Below are 21,961 nucleotides of genomic sequence, written 5' to 3'. Positions count from 1 at the left end.
AACATAACTGAATCAATACTTTACTGACTTCAGCTGAACAATGACACTGTTTTTTTTGCTGTTCCTTCGTTTGCATCATTGAATCATTTTCCTGTTATCACTTTAAAGCTGCTTTAAAACTATCTGTATAGTATAAAGCGCTATATAAATAAAGGTGACCTGAAGATGTTTTTAAGCTATTTAACTTACAGGATGTTTTTATAGTACAAAGACCTCATGTATGTCAAATGATTTCTCATGTCATGACCTCTATAAACTGCGGCAACACTGCATCAGTTCTACATAATGATTTAATGAAAATTTAAAACATAAATGTTTTTGTTTTGTTTTTTAAAAGTCAAAGTAAATCAGTAACTTCAGAATGATAAAAATAGAGAATAGAGAAATAGGAGAAAATAGAGAATAGAATTTAATTACAAAAAAGCCCAAAACACATCCAATCAAATGCACTTACAAAAAGGCGATGAATGCAAGGCACGCTTCAGGAATCATTGGAATTATGTACATACAACGTTGATAGAGTAATATTTCATGCATTTCAATTTGACAGTATTGGACAGAATTGACAAATCAGTACATTTATAACCATGTCATTGATGCCCTCATTTACACCTCTTGAAATGTCAAGTTGATAATTTGTGAATGCTGTGGTTCGATCCATATACCTCAAGGTAGCTTACTGTTTTGACAGCACAATCATTTATCATCTTTACTTAATTGCAAAACCACACCCACTGGAAAAAAAGCATGTAACTTCCACAAGTCAACCTTAATTAACACGCCCAATGACTTCGAACGCAGAACTGAGCACGAAGCACATCTACGTTTGGACCCAAAATGTTTAGTCTTTAAAAATACAACTCATTTTATTTATCAAACCAACCTTGTAATGGTACAAAGACAGTCTGGGTTTTGACATGGCATAAAATATAATGACTGGCTGTTTTGCTGTTTTAGTTTCTAAACCCTAAAAATTAAAGTGCATCTCTTTCATATGCTGGTATTTGGCATATTCATACATATGGTATCCATGAATTTATGACACTTCAGAATTTACATCTGAAAATAATAGCCAGTATAGTCCCAGTATAGGAAGGAAGGAAAAGAAAGAAAGAAAGAAAGAAAAGAAAGAAAGAAAGAAAGAAAGAAAGAAAGAAAGAAAGAAAGAATTTAAAAAAGCAAAATATCCATCATAATATGATGGTACATCTAAAACAAAAAATCCACATAGTCCAAACAATGTAATGGTCTCATAAATTAGCAAACAACTTTTAGGACTGTTAGTTTTTTGTTTGTTTTTTACAATATTAATTAACACACATTGACCGAAAAAGGTAACTTTGGCACAAAACAGTTTTATAGCAGAAAGAAAGAAAAGCAGATCATCTGCTAACTTTCTTTCCACACAAAAAAAAAAGAAAAAAAAGAAAAAGAAAAAAAGTACGACCTTCCAAGAAATTTCCAAAAAGATCTATTTGGTCATATCAGTACAAAATGTAGCGATCTAGTTTATAGCCACACCTTCCACTTCATTCTTGGAACAAAAGCATCCAAGCGTCGTGACTAGGTCCTCTCATGGTTGTTGAAAACGACGACAAAATCATTCAACAATCATTTTGGTGGAGAGAATGGGATTGTCTTCATTACATTCTTTTTCTGGCAGTGTCAAACATCCCCAGAGATTCATCTGTTAAAAGAAGCAGGGCAGAAAAGCTGTTAAAAGCAGGTCAAACAAGATCATATCTGAGGAATAGATTTCCAACATCACAGTCCAAAGTCTAAAGTTGAGCAGAGACTGAGAGATACTCAGTCAATATTTGAGGGATCTGGCAGAATAATCTAGTATTTGACTAACGTTACCTTCTCAAAGATTTGGCTTCATAAACAGTGTTATCGTCCTCATCGCTTTCCAGGTGGGCCATCTCCATTGTGTCGTCATAGTTTGAAAGGAGCCCGTATTTCTTCCTCTGAACACCTTTTTTTTTCAGACTTGAACGAGAGCACAAAGAAGAACCATTAAACACTTGAAGGAACAGTACAAACATATACATATATATATATATATATATATATATATATATATATACACATACATACATACATACAATCATGGGCGTCAGAAGAAAAAAAAAAAAGTGGGTGGGTCCTCCCCCAGAAAAATGTTACTGGAGTAAATACCATTTCATGTATTCTGGTGCCTTTTAATTAAACAAGTAAACTAAACTAAACTCCACTTCACGTCGGGCGGTTCTTTGCCTCCACGTTGTGCATTAAATGCACAGCTATCTGTGGATTATCCCCCTAATACCATGGTCATTTGCCAGCAATGACAACTTAAAGCTGTTATTGATGTTTGCAACGCAATATTTGCCTGGAAGGGTACAACGGGTGGTTACTTTCGTCAGTTGCGGCTCGTTGAGAAATATAATGTAGCGATTCAGCGGAAATGGAGTTTAATTTATTAGGGAATTCCTCAAGTGGAATGGATTTGACTGACGGCGCTCTGAAAAGCGAACAGACAAATGCGCTGAATTAGAGACGGTAAAAGTGAGTGGGTATAATAATATCATTGGTCTTAAAAAGTGGGTGGGTCTTGTCCCACCCATATACAATGGTCCCGACGCCCATGCATACAATATATATATAAAAGGTAGGTGCACAATGTAACTTTTTTGTTAAAAAAAAAAAACCCTGCAGAACCGAGGAGAGTCTGCTGGCAAAAAGAGAATGCGACCAATCTCGTAATAAAACAAGAATCAACATTAGCTTGGCTTTTCAGAGATTATGAAAACTGAGGGATTTGAAATGTTGTAAAAGCGATGCAGAGATGCCGTTTTTATTACTCAACAGGTGAGTCATTTATTTTATTGAACAGATAAATTGCCGTATGTAGCTCTATAACAGGGTTCATTGTAAAGCATTAGGCTATTTATTGTGAAGGGTCAATTCATTATGGGTTGTTGTAGCGCTGTGCTGGATTTTTTTTTTCAAGGAAGTACCACTTCTATTGATGGGTAAAGCTGCAGTAATGTCTTCAGCAAGTCAGCTTGAGATCCTTTCCATCTAAACTGTTAATATTTCTTAAGCCTAGTAGTGAATCTTTTATGAACAGAAGGATAATCTCTCTCTCTCTCTCTCTCTCTGAGAAAGAACCATATTCATCCACACAGTCACGCAGCACAACCAAAACCAAAAGTTACATAGTGTAACTTTAAAAGAAGCAACATAAAAGCGGTCCACATAACTGTTGTACTTCATTTAGCAGTTTTAGTGCACTTATCCGGGAATAATTATGACATTTCGGTCTGTAAAGTAAAGCAGCGGCCACGAGGGGGCGACTCACTCCATGTAGATTTCAACAGCCTTTTCAACAAGATGCGTCTGGGTGGAATCTTCTTGTAAGTATACATCCTTAAAATTTCTCAAACATGCTTTTTATTTGAGTAAAACTTTTTAAAATTAGCAATATCATGTTAAAAAATAAGTGAATTGGTTTTTGAGCAGCTCTTCTGCTCAATAAAAGGCTATGTATGACACAACGCAAAGTTTCTTCCCTTATGGGAAGACATTGTTGCCATCACCGCTGCATTTCGAATCGCTGACTATACTGTCTAGTATTAGTAACGTTATATACATAATATGTAAACTTTAATACAAAATCTAATTTCCGGATCACTTACCGGACCGCTCTCACTAAGAAATACAGAACTCCGATGGCCGTGATCCCGATAAGAACATACAGTGCCCGGTTAATCATCGCGCCATCCAGATCGAAGCCCATTTTGTTGCTGCTTGTGGTGTTTTTATCAGACCCATTGGTACTGATGCTGATGTTGGAAGTGTTCTTGAGTGCGGGTTGTTTAGTGGTACTGGGCTTCTGCCCATTGCTCGTGTCGGTGGCATAAGAAACAGCCCACAAAGTCAAAAGCAGAGGCAGAAGTAATAAATGTTTCATAGTAATCGAGTTCGTGGTTTTTAAAGCCAAGAGAAGATCCACACACAAATATGAAGTTCGCTTTAACGACTGAGTCCAGTTCCTCTTCCTGATTGAAGACGTGACGACACAGCACACGTAACGTTAGTGTTACGGTAAATTGTGTCCTGAGGGGAATCAACAACGAGACCAGGTTCCTTTGTGAGGCCATAAACACGTTCCATTCACCTTTTCCACAGGGTTCAGATAATTAATAATGTACTATTTTGATAGAGACTGTGGTTATTGTGAGAATGTTTGTTGCCTGAATCATACTCTACGCAAATACGTCGAACGTAGCTACTCAAGTCCGATTTCGTGAGTCTGTGCATAATGCAACGGCGAGGCGTTTCCGCAAGGGGTATGTATTTGCATATGACTTTTACTGCAAGCTCTTGCAGTACTTGTGTGTTGTAGGTTTATGTTATCTTCTGTCATGAAGTCCATTATTTATTGACACACGAATAAACGTCATGTACACAGACTGGAGTAAAGAAATATTTATTGAAGGCAAAAAGTACAACTAGGAATGCCATGAGTAACAAGATAAAGACTGAAAACAGTGTAATCCTGATTTTAACCATTTTATATTGAACTATATTTTTTTGCATGATGATGGTCCATAGCTGTAATCAAAATATACACGTTTTCAGGAAATATAAAAAACCCATTACTTTTAACATTGTGATACAAAAATAGTATTTACACCTCATCTGTCCACTGTAAGAAAAAGCACTTTATCTAAGGCAGATGTTGTAAAATGAGGGTTTTTAATGTTGTGCAAGGATGCATAATCAGGTTTTATCCAGCCACTGTGAAAAATAAATGTTTTCAAAAATCCAAAAATGGGATTCTTTTTTCCATATCCAAGGAGCATTTGCATTTTTTTAAAAGCAGCGCCTTTTGTTTTTTTTAGATTGGTCCCACACAAATTGTAAAACATACAACAAAGAAAAAGAAAAAAAAACATACACAGAAACTAATGCAAAAATGTAAAAAAATAGTGAAGTAAAATAACTTGATCAATTATGAAAGCTGGGAACATAATATAAACAAAGAAGATTCTATTTTCTTTACATTTTCTGGTCCGAGTGTCAAATTTAGGCCACCACCATCACGCCTTTCGTTAAACATCTTTTGAAAGTTAATGCAGCTGAATGTCACCAGGATGGACTGCTATGAATCAACCAAGACATTTTAAAAAGGCACTTGTCATTTCAAAGACCCAAACTCAAACTTAACAGAGGTCACTGAAGGCCATTGTGTCTGATCTGAGCATTATGTGATGAGCACAATTCAGCAGATGTGCTGACTTGCAGTCATTTCCGTCGCCTGTCCCAGTTCACTTGAACTGTTTCCATCACAGATCACACAGTGCTGTTCTCTACAAAGAAGGGGAAGCATCAAGCCATTCTGAGAGGACTTGTTTGTATATGCCGTTTGTCGTGAGGCTAAAAGGTGTCAGGAGGATGTCCCTTAGAAGGTACATGGAGGAAAGGCTTTGGTATCAAGCTGTAGTGTACACACAGGTACATGAATACATAAAATAAATGGGGCATTGAAGTAGAATATCATAAATAATCTACATCACACAATAACATGAAGCCGGGCACTGAACATCTACGCAAAATACAGGACAAACAGTAAACGGACAGCGGTTAATGATCCGCTGACCACAGCCAACATGCAATGGCCCACAGTATAAAAACAATACAAATCTTGACAACACTATAGGATATAAACACAAATGATTGCATTAACTTGGAGAAAAATGACTGTAAACATTCTATGTCTAAAATACAGTATAAATGCCAAAGCTAGAGGATATGATGACTACAAACCTACTGGGAGATACATAACGCAGAGGCGCAGAGTTTAAGGCCTGTACCATCAGCCTGATGAAATTACCCATGTCTCATAGGAGCATCAATGCTTGGCCCTGAGGCCACAAAATGGACTGTAAACCACAGATTTGCAAACATTAGTTGCAGATGTTTGACTGAGGTTCTAGAGATCTGAAGGCACAAATGGAATCAAGGCCTGAAGTGGTTCATCTCTGCTTCTATAGAAATCATTTTTACAAGCCTTAACTAGACTGAAACTAATAGATGGAGAAATACATACAGTTAATTAACTTTTCAGGGGAAACTAATACATCTGTTCTAAAAATGACTAAAATAAAATAAAAAGAACATTTGTAAATATCCACTAAAATGCCTCTTAAATAAAATAATGGAATGATGGAAGTGAGCTTTGTGATTAAGACTCATTAAGGTTTACAATGACTGGGCACTCCCACCCATTCTAGAGAATATGTCTCTCAAATGGTGGACTTGGAGAAGGAGACCCTAAGATGGTGGTTTTCTCCAAGATCATGGTTGTGGAACTGGATAAGGCACTCGATTGCTTCCTCCACTGAACCCATCTGAATCAGAGCCATCTTGCGATCCTTCCTGAAAGATGATGAATTTGTTAGTATTTCTTATGGATAAACCGACATAGAATTTATGTGCTGAACATAATCAATAATAATTACAGATTGTTGTTGCCAAAAACTGCATTTTAACTCAAAATAACCAGGTAGCAAATTAATTAAAACCATTCACTATATACTAAAATTAAACTAATAATGCAAACTAAACAATAAAGTTGTATAGTGCATATAGGTGATCAGTGTGTTCATACCATTTTTTTACCTACTGAAGTGTTCTATTAAAAAAAAAAAAAAAAAAATCTTAACCATGAAAAGGCAGAAATTACAATGAGAAATGACAACCCAAGGTGTCTAGAAATTCTATTATTCAATATAGAAACAAAATTTCAACATATAATGTCTGCCTGATAATGTATTTGTAAAAGTTATGGGTAATAGCAAGCTTATATTTAATACAGAAGTAATAAAATAATAAAATATTAAAGTAATATAATAAGTAATAAATAATAAAATCCTAAAAACTTGTTATAAGCGAATTGTGCACAAGCAAACATTCTGTAACACATTAAAGTTATACTTTTAATTGATAGGCAACAGCATGTCACAGCCGCATAGACTTACTGAAAGAACTTGAAGTTCTTGACGAGACCACCACTGCTACCAAAGAGCATCTTGAGGTCATCTTCAACAACGGCGGGTCTAAAACACAGAAACAAAGTTACAGATGAGATCTGGTTTTTAAATTCATAGAAAAACAAGAAGCTGATAAACTCACGGGATGTTAGACAGGTGCAGGGTAGATGAGGGAGGAAAGATGTTGGAGTAGTTTTTGGAGCCTGGCTTCTTGAAGCGATGGAGAGGAGAGTTGCTGTAGTCTTTGGTGAGACCCTGGTCTTCATGTCCCTCCCGTGGCATCTGGACAGTCGTGTGTTTGGACAGTGTTATGCGCAGGGGCCTGCCGTATAACTTCTGCCCGCTTAGATGGCTCATTGCTGAAATATAAAAGTGTACATGAATGTATACACTAAAATTGAAAACTAACAAAATATACAGAGGGTGTATCATTCTTCCCCTAGTTAGCCATGACGTGAATCAGTATACTGCAAAAAACTATTTCAGCACTACCATAACATTTTGGGATTCTTGCCGAATGAGAGGTGAGCTGCCGTTTCAGTTTCACTTTAAATAAATTAATTTTGGCTTGATGTTTGTATGTTAAAGAATGCCACTATAGCCTAATTTGTGTTTTATTTTATTGTTTAATTTATAGCTACTTATTTTTCATTCTTCTTCTGTTCTGAATACCGTTAAATTTAAAGGATTTTTTCGTGGAGTGAGGGGAAAATAGCCTTGGCAATAGTGTTTATAATGTTTGTTAATGTCTTGTTTTATTTACAGATATTTAATATATAAATGAATGTAATTGTTTGCAATTACGAGTTTAACGGCTGTTTTTGGAATAAGATCAATTTCTCTTTCATGCGATTACTTGCTCTTCTTGGCCGGCTTAAGTTTCTCCATGAGGCAAGGCTCCTTAACCGTATTTAGGGGCGTGATATTTAAACAGCCGAAGTTGTAGCTGGGCACTGTGGATAGACGGCGTATTCATACGGTCATAGAAAACAATGTGTTTGAAATTTAAAGATGTGGCACTGCACAGCTCCTTTTAGAGGAAGGGCTCTGATAGCAATGCCATGCAAAGTGATAGAACATTTATACACAACCCGCCAAATTGGCTCGTACGTACGTATGTACGCATGCATGCATGCATGCATGTATGCATGCATGCATGTATGTATGTATGTATGTGTGTGTGTGTGTGTGTGTGTGTGTGTATGTATATGTATATATATATATATATATATATATATATATATATATATATATATATATATATATATATAGTCTTCCCTAAGCAAATACCCATAATATTAAGAGAGTTTACCGAGCTGAGCCTGTGTCCCATCAGACATCTGTATGAGAGCGTTCTCCTTTTTGTTGAACATGATTTTTACTCTCATTACATCCCCATATACACCTACAAAAAGACAGGATCATGTCAGATACAAATATGCAATTTGTTATGATCAGACACACCTCATCAAAACCAGTCTGAGCTATAAAACAACTTCAGTTCACAATCAAGATACTCCAATATATCACACCATCACATGCTTTTCAGGGTACAATTTTTTTTTAAAGAAAATGACTAGCGTGTAATAGCAATTTTATCAGGGCTTTGAGTGAAAAAGGACAAAGTAACTTGTTTTAAGAGGAAACTGAAAAAATTCTTAGTTAAGAAAAAAAATTATGATTTAAGAGTAGAGTAGTGGATCTGCAAATCTTAGGAAGACTGCAACAAGTGTTTAAGTTGTTTTATGATCTCATGAGGAACAGATTAAACGGATCGTTTGAGATAAGAATCGTTTAAGACTTGAAAGATAAAAAGTTTTGAGGGGGATGAAAATGCTTTCTAACCCAAAAAAGATTGAACATATAAAACAGCAGGAGTCTTGACTATTAAACCAAGTATTTTAAACAGCTTTTCTCCAAAGACATGCAATAAAAAAGGTGGAACGAACAGTTTTCAAAAGCATGCAACATTTTTACAAGAAGCCAATTTGCTTTGTTCCGTCATAAAAAGCGGCAGCCTCCCGTCTGCATTCAAAGGAAGTGCTGTCGTTTTCGGGAAAGCTGCAGCTTTTCATGACGCGTCTCATCTCACCACACCAAATACTGCAGAAAACAAGCGAGGCACTCAAAGAATTGGGCCTCACAGATGCCTTGTGAGGAAATAAAACCAAATTAAAAGAACAGAATAAATAAGTGACAAAAAAAGATGCTAAAGGATGACATACCGAAGAGAATAAAGAGGCAGTGGGGCGTAACTCTCTTTAAAGGACAGCAGAGGGGGGCAGCGGAGGAGGAAGAGACAGGTAAAGATCGGAGGCAGAGTGGAGGTTCAACATATCCGAGGCAGCGAGGCAGTTCCACAGGAAATGGCGAAAAACGATGGTTGGATCATGAAGATGGTTAATGGATTGGGAGCAGAGAGAGGGGTGGGAGTGGGGGGGATAGAAGAGAGAGAAATGTTTGTGTGTTTGAAGTCATGTTGGTGTGTGATTGTGGGATGATGTGGAATTGTTCGTACAGATCAGATGAGTAGAGAGACATATGGTGCGTGCAGCCAGATGGCAAAGGAGAACGAGGTTTCAAAAACAAAAAAAGAGCAATGGGATGAGGGGAACGGGGAGGGAGAGAAATAGGAGAAAAAAGGAGGTAAAAAAAACAAGGTCAGTATACATAAAGAAATACAAAATATAGTGCTAAATTTAACAGAAACTTCACCAGCAAAACAAGCTAATCTTTAGCAATTAGTTACTGTAGTAAACAATGTGCTTTTTTTTTCAATATGATACATGTGTAAATGCACTTTCCAATGGTCTGTTTTACAAAACAGTACAAATGAATGAATAAATAAAACCAACTTCTGAACAGACCAACAGAAAATACAATTTCACAATTTTACTGTTGTATAATATTTGGAGGAGATGAGTGGAATATGAAATAAAGCAGCAACATATTCAAATTGAAGCAACAAGAAGAATGAAGCTCAACTGAATGGAATTTTTTTTTAACACAAAACCTGAGGATGTTAGAGGAAGAAATGACAACGCATTGTAGAAGGGGTGAGGACACTTGAGTGAATAAAGAGCCAGAGCTTCGGTTAATGGAAACTCTAAACAACAGGCTTTTGTGCCCTGTACACTGCAATTACTGAGCGACAATAGATCATAAACGCACTAAAATTAAAGAAACATTCAGCAGTACAGCAGTAATAACAACACCAGTTTACAATATCCAATGTACCGTTCATTTAATTCAGTTAAAAGGTTACGTGCCATTGTTTAAATTTCAATTATCGATATTTATACCGATATTTGTATTTTAAAATATTTGGGGTGTGACAGTACACTTATCTCACGAGATGAGACGATACATGATATTGCGTTCACGAGAACGAGACAAGACGATATTATCACAATGTTTTTAAGAAATCTTCAACGATGACTGGAAAAATAGTTTTTCATTTACCAAAATGTAAAACAAACTAGGTGCATTTTTAAAATGTCTTTACTAATCTTGTAATGAATGTCACTTCAGTTCTACTTGTACTTGAGTATGAATTATCATATGCTGAACAATATAACGCAAGCACTGGAAAAGGTCTTGCCACAAACTCAACTCCATCGTGCTGATATTGTGAGACAGCTTTTCACCTCAACGAGAAATATCATCACATTTTAATAATGAGATCTCGTCACACCCTTAGAAAATATACAATATTTTTTTTTTTAAAGGTGTTCAACTACGTTGTCATTGTTTTATTTATACAAATATTTTCACATTATAAAAAAATAAATCACATTTTGTTTTAAAAGAACCCACTCACTGAACTATATGAATGACTGAATTGCTCATTGCTCAAGCCACCACACATTCTACTGAATTAATAGAAAATCATCTGATTTTAATGAAAAACATTACCTAACGAGTCAGTGTTTTTATATCTGAAGTCTCCATGTACATTCTTACAATGCAAACATCCTAAACATTTAAATGGTTGTTTGTTTAAAGTCAAGAATTTCCCCTGCTTACGTACGTACATCATTACAGTAGTGAATATCAGATCAGCTGACGGACAAGACGCCTCAGCATTTGTATTAGAAATGTCAAAATGATTCTTCTGAAATCTGAATTAGAGCCGCACGATTTAAACAGCAATCACAATTCTGAACAGACAACTAAAAACAAACATTTAATTTACTCGTTCTGACAAAATGTTAAATGCTGCAGCCTATTTAAAATGTTTAATTAATCTGAATGGATTTTAAACAAAAGGCTTGAATGAATGATTCAATGACTCACTCATAAATACTTTTATTACTGGATGAATTAAATTATTAATATTTATTGTATTATAATATATATTACATTAATTTATTTTTTTATTACATTTCATTTAAAAAGAATGTTCCACTAAGTTTTTGCTGTGGTGCCATTGTGATTGTTTTAATTTAAGTGGTTAATATTTATACATTACAATATTTGAAATATTAACTTAAAAGTAAAAATAAAAAATATATTAAAAATTAAATAAAATAATAATAATAATTATTATTATTATTATTATTATTATTATTATGTGTTCCGCTGTTTTTGGAGTGAAATTTTAGAATTGTGGCAGCTTTCCAAAAAATTCATTTTTCATTCATTATAAAATTAAACATTTAAGGATCATTAGGAACAGTAGGCTTTGGCACAATAAAAAAGTCCCTGAGCTTGCTCGAAGTCCTAACGTTTAAATAGACATTTTGAGCACTTCCAGGTCCATGAGAGACTACGGACTACTAACCTCTGGGTTCAGGTTGCTGACCAGCATAACGCAGTGGGTTCCAGGGAGAGAGGGGAAGCCCATTCTGCTAGCAGCCGCAGCGGCCGCTGCTGCCCCAGGCATGGCCAGTGAGGCCAGGGCTCCATGAACCCCAGGTATTGTCAACCCTGATCAAGACAGTCTCAATTTACGTGACAAATCACAAGACATAATAATTTGGAAAATGTACAATGGAGAAGGCGTTAGACTCAAGCTGGGTGCCGTCGTACCTGCAGCCTGCTGGATAGCAAAATGCGGAGGGAAGGCGTGTGCTCCCGCGTATGGAGAGGCAGAGATGATCCCGGGAGTAGCTGCAAAATACGAGGACTTTTAGACATTTCTAAAAGAGGCAGAATGGGACTGTGGTTAAGAAAAGTGTGTGCTGGGCATTTGTACCGAAAGCAGCCATATGGTGATGTTCAAGAGTAGGCTGGCTGTCCCCTGTGGGCAGGTCTGGACGAGTGTAGTCACGGCTCTTGTCGTTATTGTATTTGACATTTAAGCTGGTAAGTTTGGAAAAGCTAATGCGCAGGGTACAGCAGCCATTGTAGATGTTCTGGCCATCTAGAGCCTGAGGAAAGAGATTTTAGTCAAAACTATGCCACAAACATCATGCCAAAATCCAGACTTTCAAATTCTTTCACAGTATGTGAGCTGGCATAAAACCAAGTTTTAATATTGGTCATTACATAAGATGGCTGATAGATGGCACCACTCACCAGCTTGGCATGTTGTGCTGTCAGGCCATCAGCAAACTGGAGTAGAGCTTGAAACTGATTGTTTTTGGTGAATGTGATCACTTTCAGCACTGTGCCAAACTTGGAGAAGATCTGTTTAGGAACCGAAGATATTTTAGTATCAAACAATCATAACTGCCAACAGTTAATCATTTAAAAGGATAAAGTCAGAAAGTCATTTCAGAGTACTAGACTACAGAAGTGTATACCTGGTGTAGGACATCTAAGGTCACGGTGTAGAATAGACTAGAGGAAGTGTATACCTGGTGCAGGACATCTAAGGTCACAGGGTAGAATAGGTTTTCAACGATGACTCTCAGGACAGGGCTGGGGCCAGTCATACCGGATGGGTCAACAGCACCTAGAGTCATGCTACCTGTCTGGACAGCATTTACTGCCTGCAGTGCTGCCTGTGCCCTCTGTAGACACCAAACAATGGCAAAGATTAAATTAGATTTCTATTAGGTTTAAAAGAAAAGAAAATGGAAAAGAAAAACGCTGTTTATCCATGCGCAAGCACGAGTCAATTTGTAGATGGCTTATTCTGAACAAAATAGAGTATGGAGTAAACACTGTTAGTTGTTAAAAAAACAGAGAAAAGCTAAACAAATTTTGCTATCCTCCAAATGAGCGCTGATGGGCTGCAGCTGTGGAATTCACTGCTAAAGCCCTTTAGCGGCATATAAACTGTTTAGAAAAGGGAAACGGGCAGTGTGGAAAATGCAGGGAAAAAAACAAGATGCGTAGAAGACAGCAAACCAGGCCCTCTGCTTGTATCAATCATCATGCACACAGCAGCTGCAAATAACTCTTCATTATAAATGTATACATTTTCAAGTGATCAACTATGTAGAAAAGTGGAATGAAGCTTCGCAAAGCCCGCGAACGTTACCGGATGGACGCCCAAAGAGAATTTGAAGCACATACCACTTGGTTTGGTGAGTTGTCTGTTTTCAGCTCTTTGTGGTTGGAGTATTGCATGAAGATGGGATGATTTCTGATGACGGGTGTTACGGAGGAGTAGTAAGTAACCATCGTCTGTGCTGCTTCTTCTGTGTTCATTTCCAAGAAAGCCTGCACAAAAATGCAGATCATGCATTTTCCTTTAAGCCTGAAAAATGCTCTACGCAAGCACATGAATGCAAAAACTTCTAGCTAAACAAGCTAAATTTCACATACACTACTTTCAAAAGTTTGAGGGCGGCAAGGGTCTTTTGATACTAAATATACTAAAACAGTAATATTGTGAAATATTATATTTAATATTTTTGTAGAAACTGAGATACTTTTTTTCAGGTTTCTTTGATATAGAAAGTTCACAAGAACTACAATTACTTGAAATAGAAATCTTTGGTAATATTATATATGGCTTTATTGTCATCATTGCTGAATTATATTATATTGAATACATTTCTTTCAAGATTCTCATCAATACACTCACAATTTCTAGCCAAAGAAATATTTAAGTCTGATGTTAACGTTGCTAAGCTGAATGCTTAATATGCGATACAAAAACAAATCTAGAACACACTAGTATTGGTGACGGTACTAATACTTGTTAAAGAAGAGCTTATTTACTGCATAAATAAAAATCACAATTTTTTAGGCGACGAGCTTTGGTTAAGTCAACCTTTTCTCCTACTCTGAGCTAATGCTAAGAATGTCATAACAGGAGAGGCAATGGTACCTGGTTCTTTCCCTTTAGCATGAGCAGATTGGTGACTTTGCCAAACGGAAGGCCGAGGGAGATGACCTCTGCTTCGTTGATGTCATTGGGCAGCTTCCGGACATGTATAACTCTGGATGGGGCGGCAGGACTTCTGATTTCACCTTTGAACTTCTTGCTGTCGTTGCCGTTGGCTACATTGAGAGTAGATGATCAGGATGGATTGCTGGGACAAAACTAAACATCTGAGAAAGAAAGAAATAAGTATAGAGCATAAAAATACTACCTGCTGAGCTCATGATATAAGGCCCACTGGAAACACAGGAGAACAGCTCGTCAGATCCTCTCTGAAAAAAAAATGAAAAAAGAAAAGCTCTAGATCAAACCGTGTAATTTTTATGAGGTTTAGACAGTTTAGGTCAGTTCTGAGGTTTACAAACTTATAAACAGGACACTTGAAATAAAGAGAAAGAACATAATGATAGATGAATCCAACCTTTAGCCTGAATGGCAACAACAAGTAGTAAAGGAAACAATGATAGCGGGATGTCCAAAAAAGGACAAGTTTACATCAGAAACTCTGAATGCAGGAAATGGGCAATGCTACATTCAGCCTTCCTGTGCAAACAGCAGACTTAAGGGCGGGTGGGGTCAGAGATCAACCACAAGACATCCCCCACTACAAACTTATGATGGAAGATCTCTGTAGAAAATGGGAAGAGGGGTGGTTTTACATTTCCGGGTCGTCGACCAAGAGGAACGTGTGTCCAGAGTCCAGACTGAATTTTGCATTTGCTCTTTCACACTTTTCTTTGTTAAAGGAGGACGGAACATGTCTAAAACCTCTTAACCTCTGCGCTTGGTATCAAACACCCCATTTCCAACACAGCTTAAGCCAAGATTACACATGACTTAAGACATGTGATTAACATAACCAGTAAATCACAGTTCTGCAAATAACTGTCTTTGTCCCGTTTAGTTCGGACAATTGAAAGCAAATGTTTGTTCTGGTTGTCCATTATCCGAGTACAGACATTTGAGAAAGAAAGTAACAGTAGTTGGATGAATTAAACTATATTCTGATTGTCCAATCACAGCGTATGACTAAAGAAAGAGTGAAATAAGTGTATTCAGCAGAAACTACTAAAGTCCATGCAACCGCACAGGCCTGCCCACCACATATTAAAATTCCACAGTCAAACGACTCAATGAGAACCACATGTAACCCAGAGGGGGGTGGCTACACAACATACATCTGCTATGACACACTAAGCTAAAAAAACAAATGTTTAAATGGTTACTGAAAAACACGCTAATCTTTACGCTTTTACAGAAACCGTCTTTATAGCTCTACTCAGTTGCTTGTTACCCTAAACAGTAAAGTTTTCTAGCAAAACGACCAATGAATTGACAACATGCTTGCAACATTTTTAACAATAAAGCACTAACAAATGTTAAAGTGCTTGCGTTAATTGTTTCATTAAAGGATTACTAAATTGTCCTTTTAGAAGTAGAACTACTATTCTAGTCAAATTCACTTCTAGTTTTGGGTTATAGACACAGTGTTTATGGAGTTTGCTTTGCTCCACGAAGCCGGTACGTTGTGAATGTCTAATGCTAAATATAAAAACAGGGTAAATAATACACATTTAATTTACCTTTGTTGTCATCCAACACTTACTTATAATTGATCTTAAAAACAGTAATAACACAGTTAAACGTAATAAAAATAAAAAATAAAAAAACTCTAAACAAATATCCTTATGTCATTCTGTACATTGTTATAAAAACTATCAAATTGGATTTTGCCCCAATATGGAAAAAAACAAGACATCAAGGCCACAAATTAATGTTCCCACAACTTCCCTCATTTTAGTTAAATCAAGTCCATATTGTACTAAAATGAAATTAGAATTTTCTGTGGTTTGGGTTACATAGCTACGCCATCAATAGTTTAACCTGAGTTGAACCCAGAACATTCCTTCAAAGCTTCTAGATGGTGTCAGACAGCACTATCTCTGTGCATTCAATGAAGTTAATTAAGCATGACAAACACAAACATTCGATGTGTTAACTTTTTGTTGGGTGTGGCATGATGGGATACTTGCTTAAATAGATTAGGGGGTGTGAAGGACAGGGGGAGGGGTGAAGACGCAACAATTCACAAGAACAAAAAACGGGGCCGTTACCACGGCTCCGATTGAAATGCGCTCACCATGGAAACCTTGTGCTGCAGGTAACTGAAACCCAACCCAGAACTGAATACACAAGACCCATTATCTCTATACGCCCAGGTGTGCCTTGAGCCATTTACTACACTAACCATACAGGTTATGAGCACAGTTCCAGACCTTTTTACATTGGATAGTGCAATAGTAGCAACTGCCGATCAGAAATTGTCCCTGTGGAGAGTCTATACACGTGGCACTGCACTTTTTTGACAGATAAATACCTGGTTGTGCACCCTGACACCACAAAAACAACATCACAATTTTAGCGAGTTAAAACATGCTGAGAGTATTGTGGATTGTCAGCTCGCTGTAATCAGCACCTGTGACCCACAAGCTTTCGACTTGCATTCTTTATGAGATACCGAGAACAAGAAAGAGAGACTGATAGCATCAAGCAAACCCCCATGTGACCCATTAGCACCTCCCCCAGCCATCTTCCCTCTGATCAGCCCTGCTGAACAAACACAAGAGCTACATGTGTGTGCTGAGTGATGAGGCAAACATATTTGCATTTGATGAATAGACTGCATTCATCTCATCATATCAACAGCCAAAACCAATCTCTGAGGAATGTCTCTGAAATGGGTTCAATCATTAGGTAGAAACCTCAATAAAATGCTTGTCACCTGTGTTCACAAAAACAAGTAGCCTACAGTCATCTGAAGACCATCAAAACAACCAGAACATCCAACGATTAATTTAAAAACATTAAATTAAAATTGATCATCTACTTTTCTTAATGGATGTCTTTGACCTTATTGTGCATTAGTGTTGTCAAAAGACCCGGTACTTCGGTACCAAGTCGGTACTAATTTTTTTTAAACGTCACGGTACTCTCAAACCCGGTACTTGATGCGCGTGCATGCCCGAAGCGCGTGCAGTTGCGTCCTCTTCATAAAAGCGCTGATGGCGATCGGCGGTGCTGCTGCTGATGTGGTGCTGATGTTTTTTCGCGTGCAGATACGTTATTTCAAATGGCGCGCGGCAAGCGCGCTCATAATAGAAGCGGCGCGCTCGCTTTTCCATGTGCGTTCATGGATGCATAGCAACGACAGACGCCACGGGAGTACAAACGCTTGTGCGAACTGCGCTCTCTATGACGACGAGGAAGTGTGACATAGGCCTATTAATTGATTTCTAGCCCTTGCATTAGCTTTACTACTAGATATATTTATGGAGATGTGAAATAAAAAGCCGTCATTAATATCAGTCCGTCAGAAAAGCAGTTCTAGTCTTATTCTTGGCTGGATAACTCTTAGCAGGTTTAAAAAGCCCTTTTAAAGTTAAATATGAATACAGTTTTGGATTAAATAAAAGTATAGTCAAGTCAAATAAAACATTTTATCTCCTGTATAGTTTGGTGATGCTACAATAAGATGCCATTCATTAACATCACTTAATGCGTTATCTAACATAACACATTGAGTGAACAATATATTTTTACAACATTAATTAATGTTTGTGAATTTTATTTAATACAAAACACTTGATTGGTCATGTTTGTTCACTTCATTCATTGTGCATTAAATAATGTTAACAGAAATAATGTTAACTTTTGATTTTAAAAATGTATTTTTAAATTAACCCCTAAAGGAGAATAATTGCGACAGTATATAACTATTGTTTTTTTTTGTTAGGTCATTTTATCTAATGTTATCTAACAAATGGAATCTTATGTAAAGTGTTTTTAATACTACAGTTTCCATCTTTGTGATATAGCCTACACTTTAATATAATTATGTAAATTTAATCTAAATTAAGCTTTGGTACCGAAATTGGTACCGAGAACCGTGGATTTTCACTGGTATCGGTACCGAATACTGAAATTTTGGTACCGTGACAACACTATTGTGCATGAAATTTCAATGCGTTTTAAATAAAGAAAACCTATTTTGTGCTGATAACAAAGGTTTTGTGGGTAATGGGTATAGAAAAATAAAATAAAACAATAATATGGCCCAGTGTTCATGATAAACATCAAGTTTCTCCCTAAATAATTTCCTACAGTATAATTGGTTTCACTCTGACATGCAGCATATTAATATCTTGCGACTGCAGTTTAATTTAGCCCAAAAGACAAGACCGAATAGCTTGTTCCCAGCTAACATTGACCCTTTTTACAGCCTTTGTTCTTATTTTTTAGTAAATGATTGGTGTATGCCATTCCACCATTTTAATAGCTTACATTAAAATGTAACTGTAACATGCTATTCCTCTAAAACGTCTTTTCTTTTCTGATGACATCACTTAGACCACATTAATGCTAACCAATAGCCAAATAGCCATTTAGAATGTCTTGTTTCAAGCAAACTTGCATTCAACCTAGCTCAATTCTTGTCATCTAATTTCCAATCCAATTAGTTTCCAATTAATAAAATTGAGCCCTATCCTAATTTTTTTTCCCCGATATCCTGTTTCACTCAGAAATCTCACATTACAGAAGTAAAACGGCTTCCGAATGAGGTTTCACATTGGATTTAAAGTCCCCCTGTGGGGAAAATCAAGTTTTTAAATGCTGCTTATGTCTATGCGGTGTTTTTAATATGCTTTAAGACAAACTATGAGCAAATTCACAAGTCAACACCATTGATAGTATTTTCTCTTTAAAACTGCAGTGAAAACATGGTTTGAAATCGCTGGTGTTTCTGACATCACAAGCTACCTTGTAACCCAAAACAACAACGTGTGATCGCCCACGAGTGGATCTCTGAGCTGGTCTGAGTGGAGGCGGGGCTAATTTGCATATTCATAGAATCATGTATACTAAATGAGGCAAGGGTGTAGAGTTACATTCAAGCTATTTTAAGAAAATAATTGACTACAGAGGGACTTTAACATTTAGGCTAATAGATCTGAACCTGAGACATAATGCCCTTACAATTATTTAACTCCAAAACATCTCATATAATTTCAGAACCAACTTTTCCAATTAGCAAAAAACTCTTAAAACAGTGCCTGCCTCTTTATCATAGTAATCCTCAGATAAATACAGTGCCGGTAGGTTTCATGCAACATAAGTTACTGCATGACCTGAAGCGTGTAAGTAACTAACCTAAATGAACCTCATGAATCAGCCTTTGTTCCACATCCTGTAGGTCCCTCCTCACTAGCCACATACCACAGGAAATAATCTTTAATGAGAGAATGAGCGGGAGTGTTCATGTTGTGGCCTTGTAAAGGCTGAACCAGGCAGCAAGTTTGGGATTTCTTAACTACGCATTTCACAATAATCAAATATTATGACATATTATGATCCGGCATTTTTTTAAAGTTAAATGATAACTCTGATTTCATAAAAAGTTGAGAAAGCACAACATGGAATGGAACAATGCCACAGTGCTTGTTCAAACAAATCTTTTTTTTCTGTTCGAAATAATTCACCTTGTTGTCAGGATGAATCATATCTAGACCGAGTGATAGCACAAGGTGTGGAAGTCACAAAGGCCATGTGAGAGTCATGGCACACACAGACAGTTAAAAATCTGCTCTTATTGAACCAATTCAAGCTGTATAGCATGTGTCGTCTACCGCAGTGACCCGAAGGACCAAATATAAAATGCTTACCTTTGTGCCAACTGCAATATCGTGAACAACGCTGTAAAAGAAAAGAGAAATGAAAGGGAAAAAATCAGAGCAGGAAAACAGAAACAAAATAGGCCTACATGAAATTAGAAATGGAGAAAAGAGGAACCATTCTAACCCCATGCATTTCTCTAAAGTCCCAATTAAACAAAAGGTAAAGAAAAAAAAAAATGTTTCATGCACAGGACAGTGTGTCTAATGTGTAATTTTCAGAATCTATCCCATTTCTGCAAGCCAATAGGTGAAATTAAAATCCTCAACCAAAATAAGGAATGTGATTCATATTTAAGTGAGGTCTAATGAGTCTAATATTTCATTTGGTTCATGTTGGTCAGATGTTTTTCCCATTAAAGGAATAAGCAGATTGTGAATAGACTGCGCAATCTAGTTCCTTCCCACATATCTCCCTTAGAGCAAGAAATATGAGTGGTATTTTGGGTCAGTCTATGGTTGAAGATTAACCCCCACATCCTGTTTCACATGAACTCATAGTAAACGCAATACCAGAATCCCCCTTTGGATCAGATCTTCAAAAAGTCCTCATATCTACAAAGCACAGCTTTAAGGCTTTTATGTTTGAAACAATGAATTGAAAAAGAAACAGACTGTGCCAAACAAATACGGATACATCTTCCCCAAGAGGGAAAAACCTTTATCCAAATGAGAACTCAAACAAGGGGGCCTGAGGACTGGGGTCATTTTTTTCACAATACCTGGGGTGTGGTTTTAGTTTCTGTGTATCATCTTACATGGTGAGTGCAGTGTGGTTCATCCAGGTCTATCAGACTCATTTGAGACCATTTACCATAGAAACCACAATATCTGCCACATTACAGTAGTTACAACAGTAATTGTTACCGCTATGTGGTATTAACCACCAATAGGTTAATATTCAACAAATGGAGTTTCTTTTTCACCAAAGATTGTGAAATAAGTTTCAGAAAATGTTGATTACAAAGCTCAAGAAGTTGAACAAAATTTTCCATACATATTGTGGTTGCCCTTTTTAACCCCAATTTGCAGGTTTAATTACAGTTTAAAACTCAATTTTTGCACTGTTAAAGCAATAAACAAAAAATAATCATAATTTAAAAAAAAGCAATAGTCATTGATAGTCAACTGCAGGAATTTAAAATGGCAAAGTAACTACTTTGTTTTTGTGGAATCTATGGCAACTATGGAGCATTTGGTATGAGAAACACTGTGGCACACTGATATTTCTCGAATAAAACTACTCAAAATGAGGTTAAAAAATAAACACCAATTCTGTGCTAATATATTTCAGATAGACTTACTCTAATTCTGCGTAACTTGATCCCATAGGATACAATTCAGTCTCTAGGCGGCTGCACAGGGAAAAAGATGTCAATGCCATCACACAATCTAACTAATCAAGTTACTCTTACTCACTTTACTAATAATTTTCTGCTTAGAAAGAATAACACAACTTTTAATGCCTGCTTTCCCCATTTATGCGTTTTAATGAATGTTATGGTTTACTTTTTACTTAAACTTTTATAACTGCATACGATGCAACAAGTCCTCAAGGTGGAAATATAATTGTTTTTGCAGAAAACAAACTCAATTAGGCTGCAAAACACGAACACTGATAGTTTATAAAGAAATAAAACAGGCAAACCAGGGGGAAAAGCTAAATGTGCCAAACAAAACAGCGAGCATCATGCAGAAGCCTGACGCACGAAAAACTACGGGTTTGTTTGTTTCATCGTAACTGGTGATTATAAGAGCTGTCCAATCAAACAAACAAAAAAATATATAGGCTACATAACAGTTGATAAACGTACGGCTTTACTAGTGCAATGTTTATCACCAGGCAAGTCCACTTATTTTCCATTCATAACAACGTAGCATCACTTACCCGTCCATTGCACACAGAGGAACAG

The 21,961-nt window shown here is 36.7% G+C and overlaps 2 protein-coding genes across 2 annotated transcripts; both read right to left on the bottom strand.

Moving 5' to 3' along the window:
• Positions 1 to 396: 396 nt before the first annotated feature.
• fam174c (family with sequence similarity 174 member C) lies at positions 397 to 4,325 on the bottom strand. The gene is made up of 3 exons (XM_082156808.1): positions 3,681 to 4,325; positions 1,861 to 1,989; positions 397 to 1,687 (listed from the first exon to the last, which is right to left on the bottom strand). Exons 1-3 carry the CDS (start codon positions 3,953 to 3,955, stop codon positions 1,684 to 1,686), a joined length of 408 nt encoding a protein of 135 aa, XP_082012934.1. The 5' UTR covers positions 3,956 to 4,325; the 3' UTR covers positions 397 to 1,683.
• A 133-nt stretch (positions 4,326 to 4,458) lies between these two features.
• Positions 4,459 to 21,930, bottom strand: ptbp1b (polypyrimidine tract binding protein 1b). Its single transcript, XM_082156764.1, has 15 exons — positions 21,353 to 21,930; positions 20,040 to 20,070; positions 14,531 to 14,591; positions 14,266 to 14,438; positions 13,506 to 13,652; positions 12,842 to 12,997; positions 12,561 to 12,671; positions 12,238 to 12,412; positions 12,072 to 12,152; positions 11,824 to 11,969; positions 9,266 to 9,299; positions 8,353 to 8,445; positions 7,183 to 7,399; positions 7,029 to 7,106; positions 4,459 to 6,426 (listed from the first exon to the last, which is right to left on the bottom strand). Exons 1-15 carry the CDS (start codon positions 21,430 to 21,432, stop codon positions 6,294 to 6,296), a joined length of 1,716 nt encoding a protein of 571 aa, XP_082012890.1. The 5' UTR covers positions 21,433 to 21,930; the 3' UTR covers positions 4,459 to 6,293.
• Between the last annotated feature and the right edge of the window lie 31 nt (positions 21,931 to 21,961).

This window comes from Leuciscus leuciscus (assembly GCF_965113295.1).
Source record: "Leuciscus leuciscus genome assembly, chromosome: 23".
NCBI classification, from domain to species: Eukaryota; Metazoa; Chordata; class Actinopteri; order Cypriniformes; family Leuciscidae; genus Leuciscus; species Leuciscus leuciscus.
Note: the sequence above shows the minus strand (reverse complement) of the source record. Positions and strands in the feature narration are given on the sequence as shown.

Bases quoted from the DNA above. Each gene is read 5' to 3' on its own strand.
- ptbp1b (XM_082156764.1), bottom strand. From the start codon at position 21,432: ATGGCATTGACATCTTTTTCCCTGTGCAGCCGCCTAGAGACTGAATTG. The intron at 14,439-14,530 runs GTAGTATTTTTA...CTCTCAATGTAG, and splicing joins TTATATCATGAGCTCAGCAG to CCAACGGCAACGACAGCAAG. The intron at 13,653-14,265 runs GTACCATTGCCT...ATTTTTGTGCAG, and splicing joins TGCTAAAGGGAAAGAACCAG to GCTTTCTTGGAAATGAACAC.
- fam174c (XM_082156808.1), bottom strand. From the start codon at position 3,955: ATGAAACATTTATTACTTCTGCCTCTGCTTTTGACTTTGTGGGCTGTT. The intron at 1,990-3,680 runs GTAAGTGATCCG...CTCTCGTTCAAG, and splicing joins TTCTTAGTGAGAGCGGTCCG to TCTGAAAAAAAAAGGTGTTC.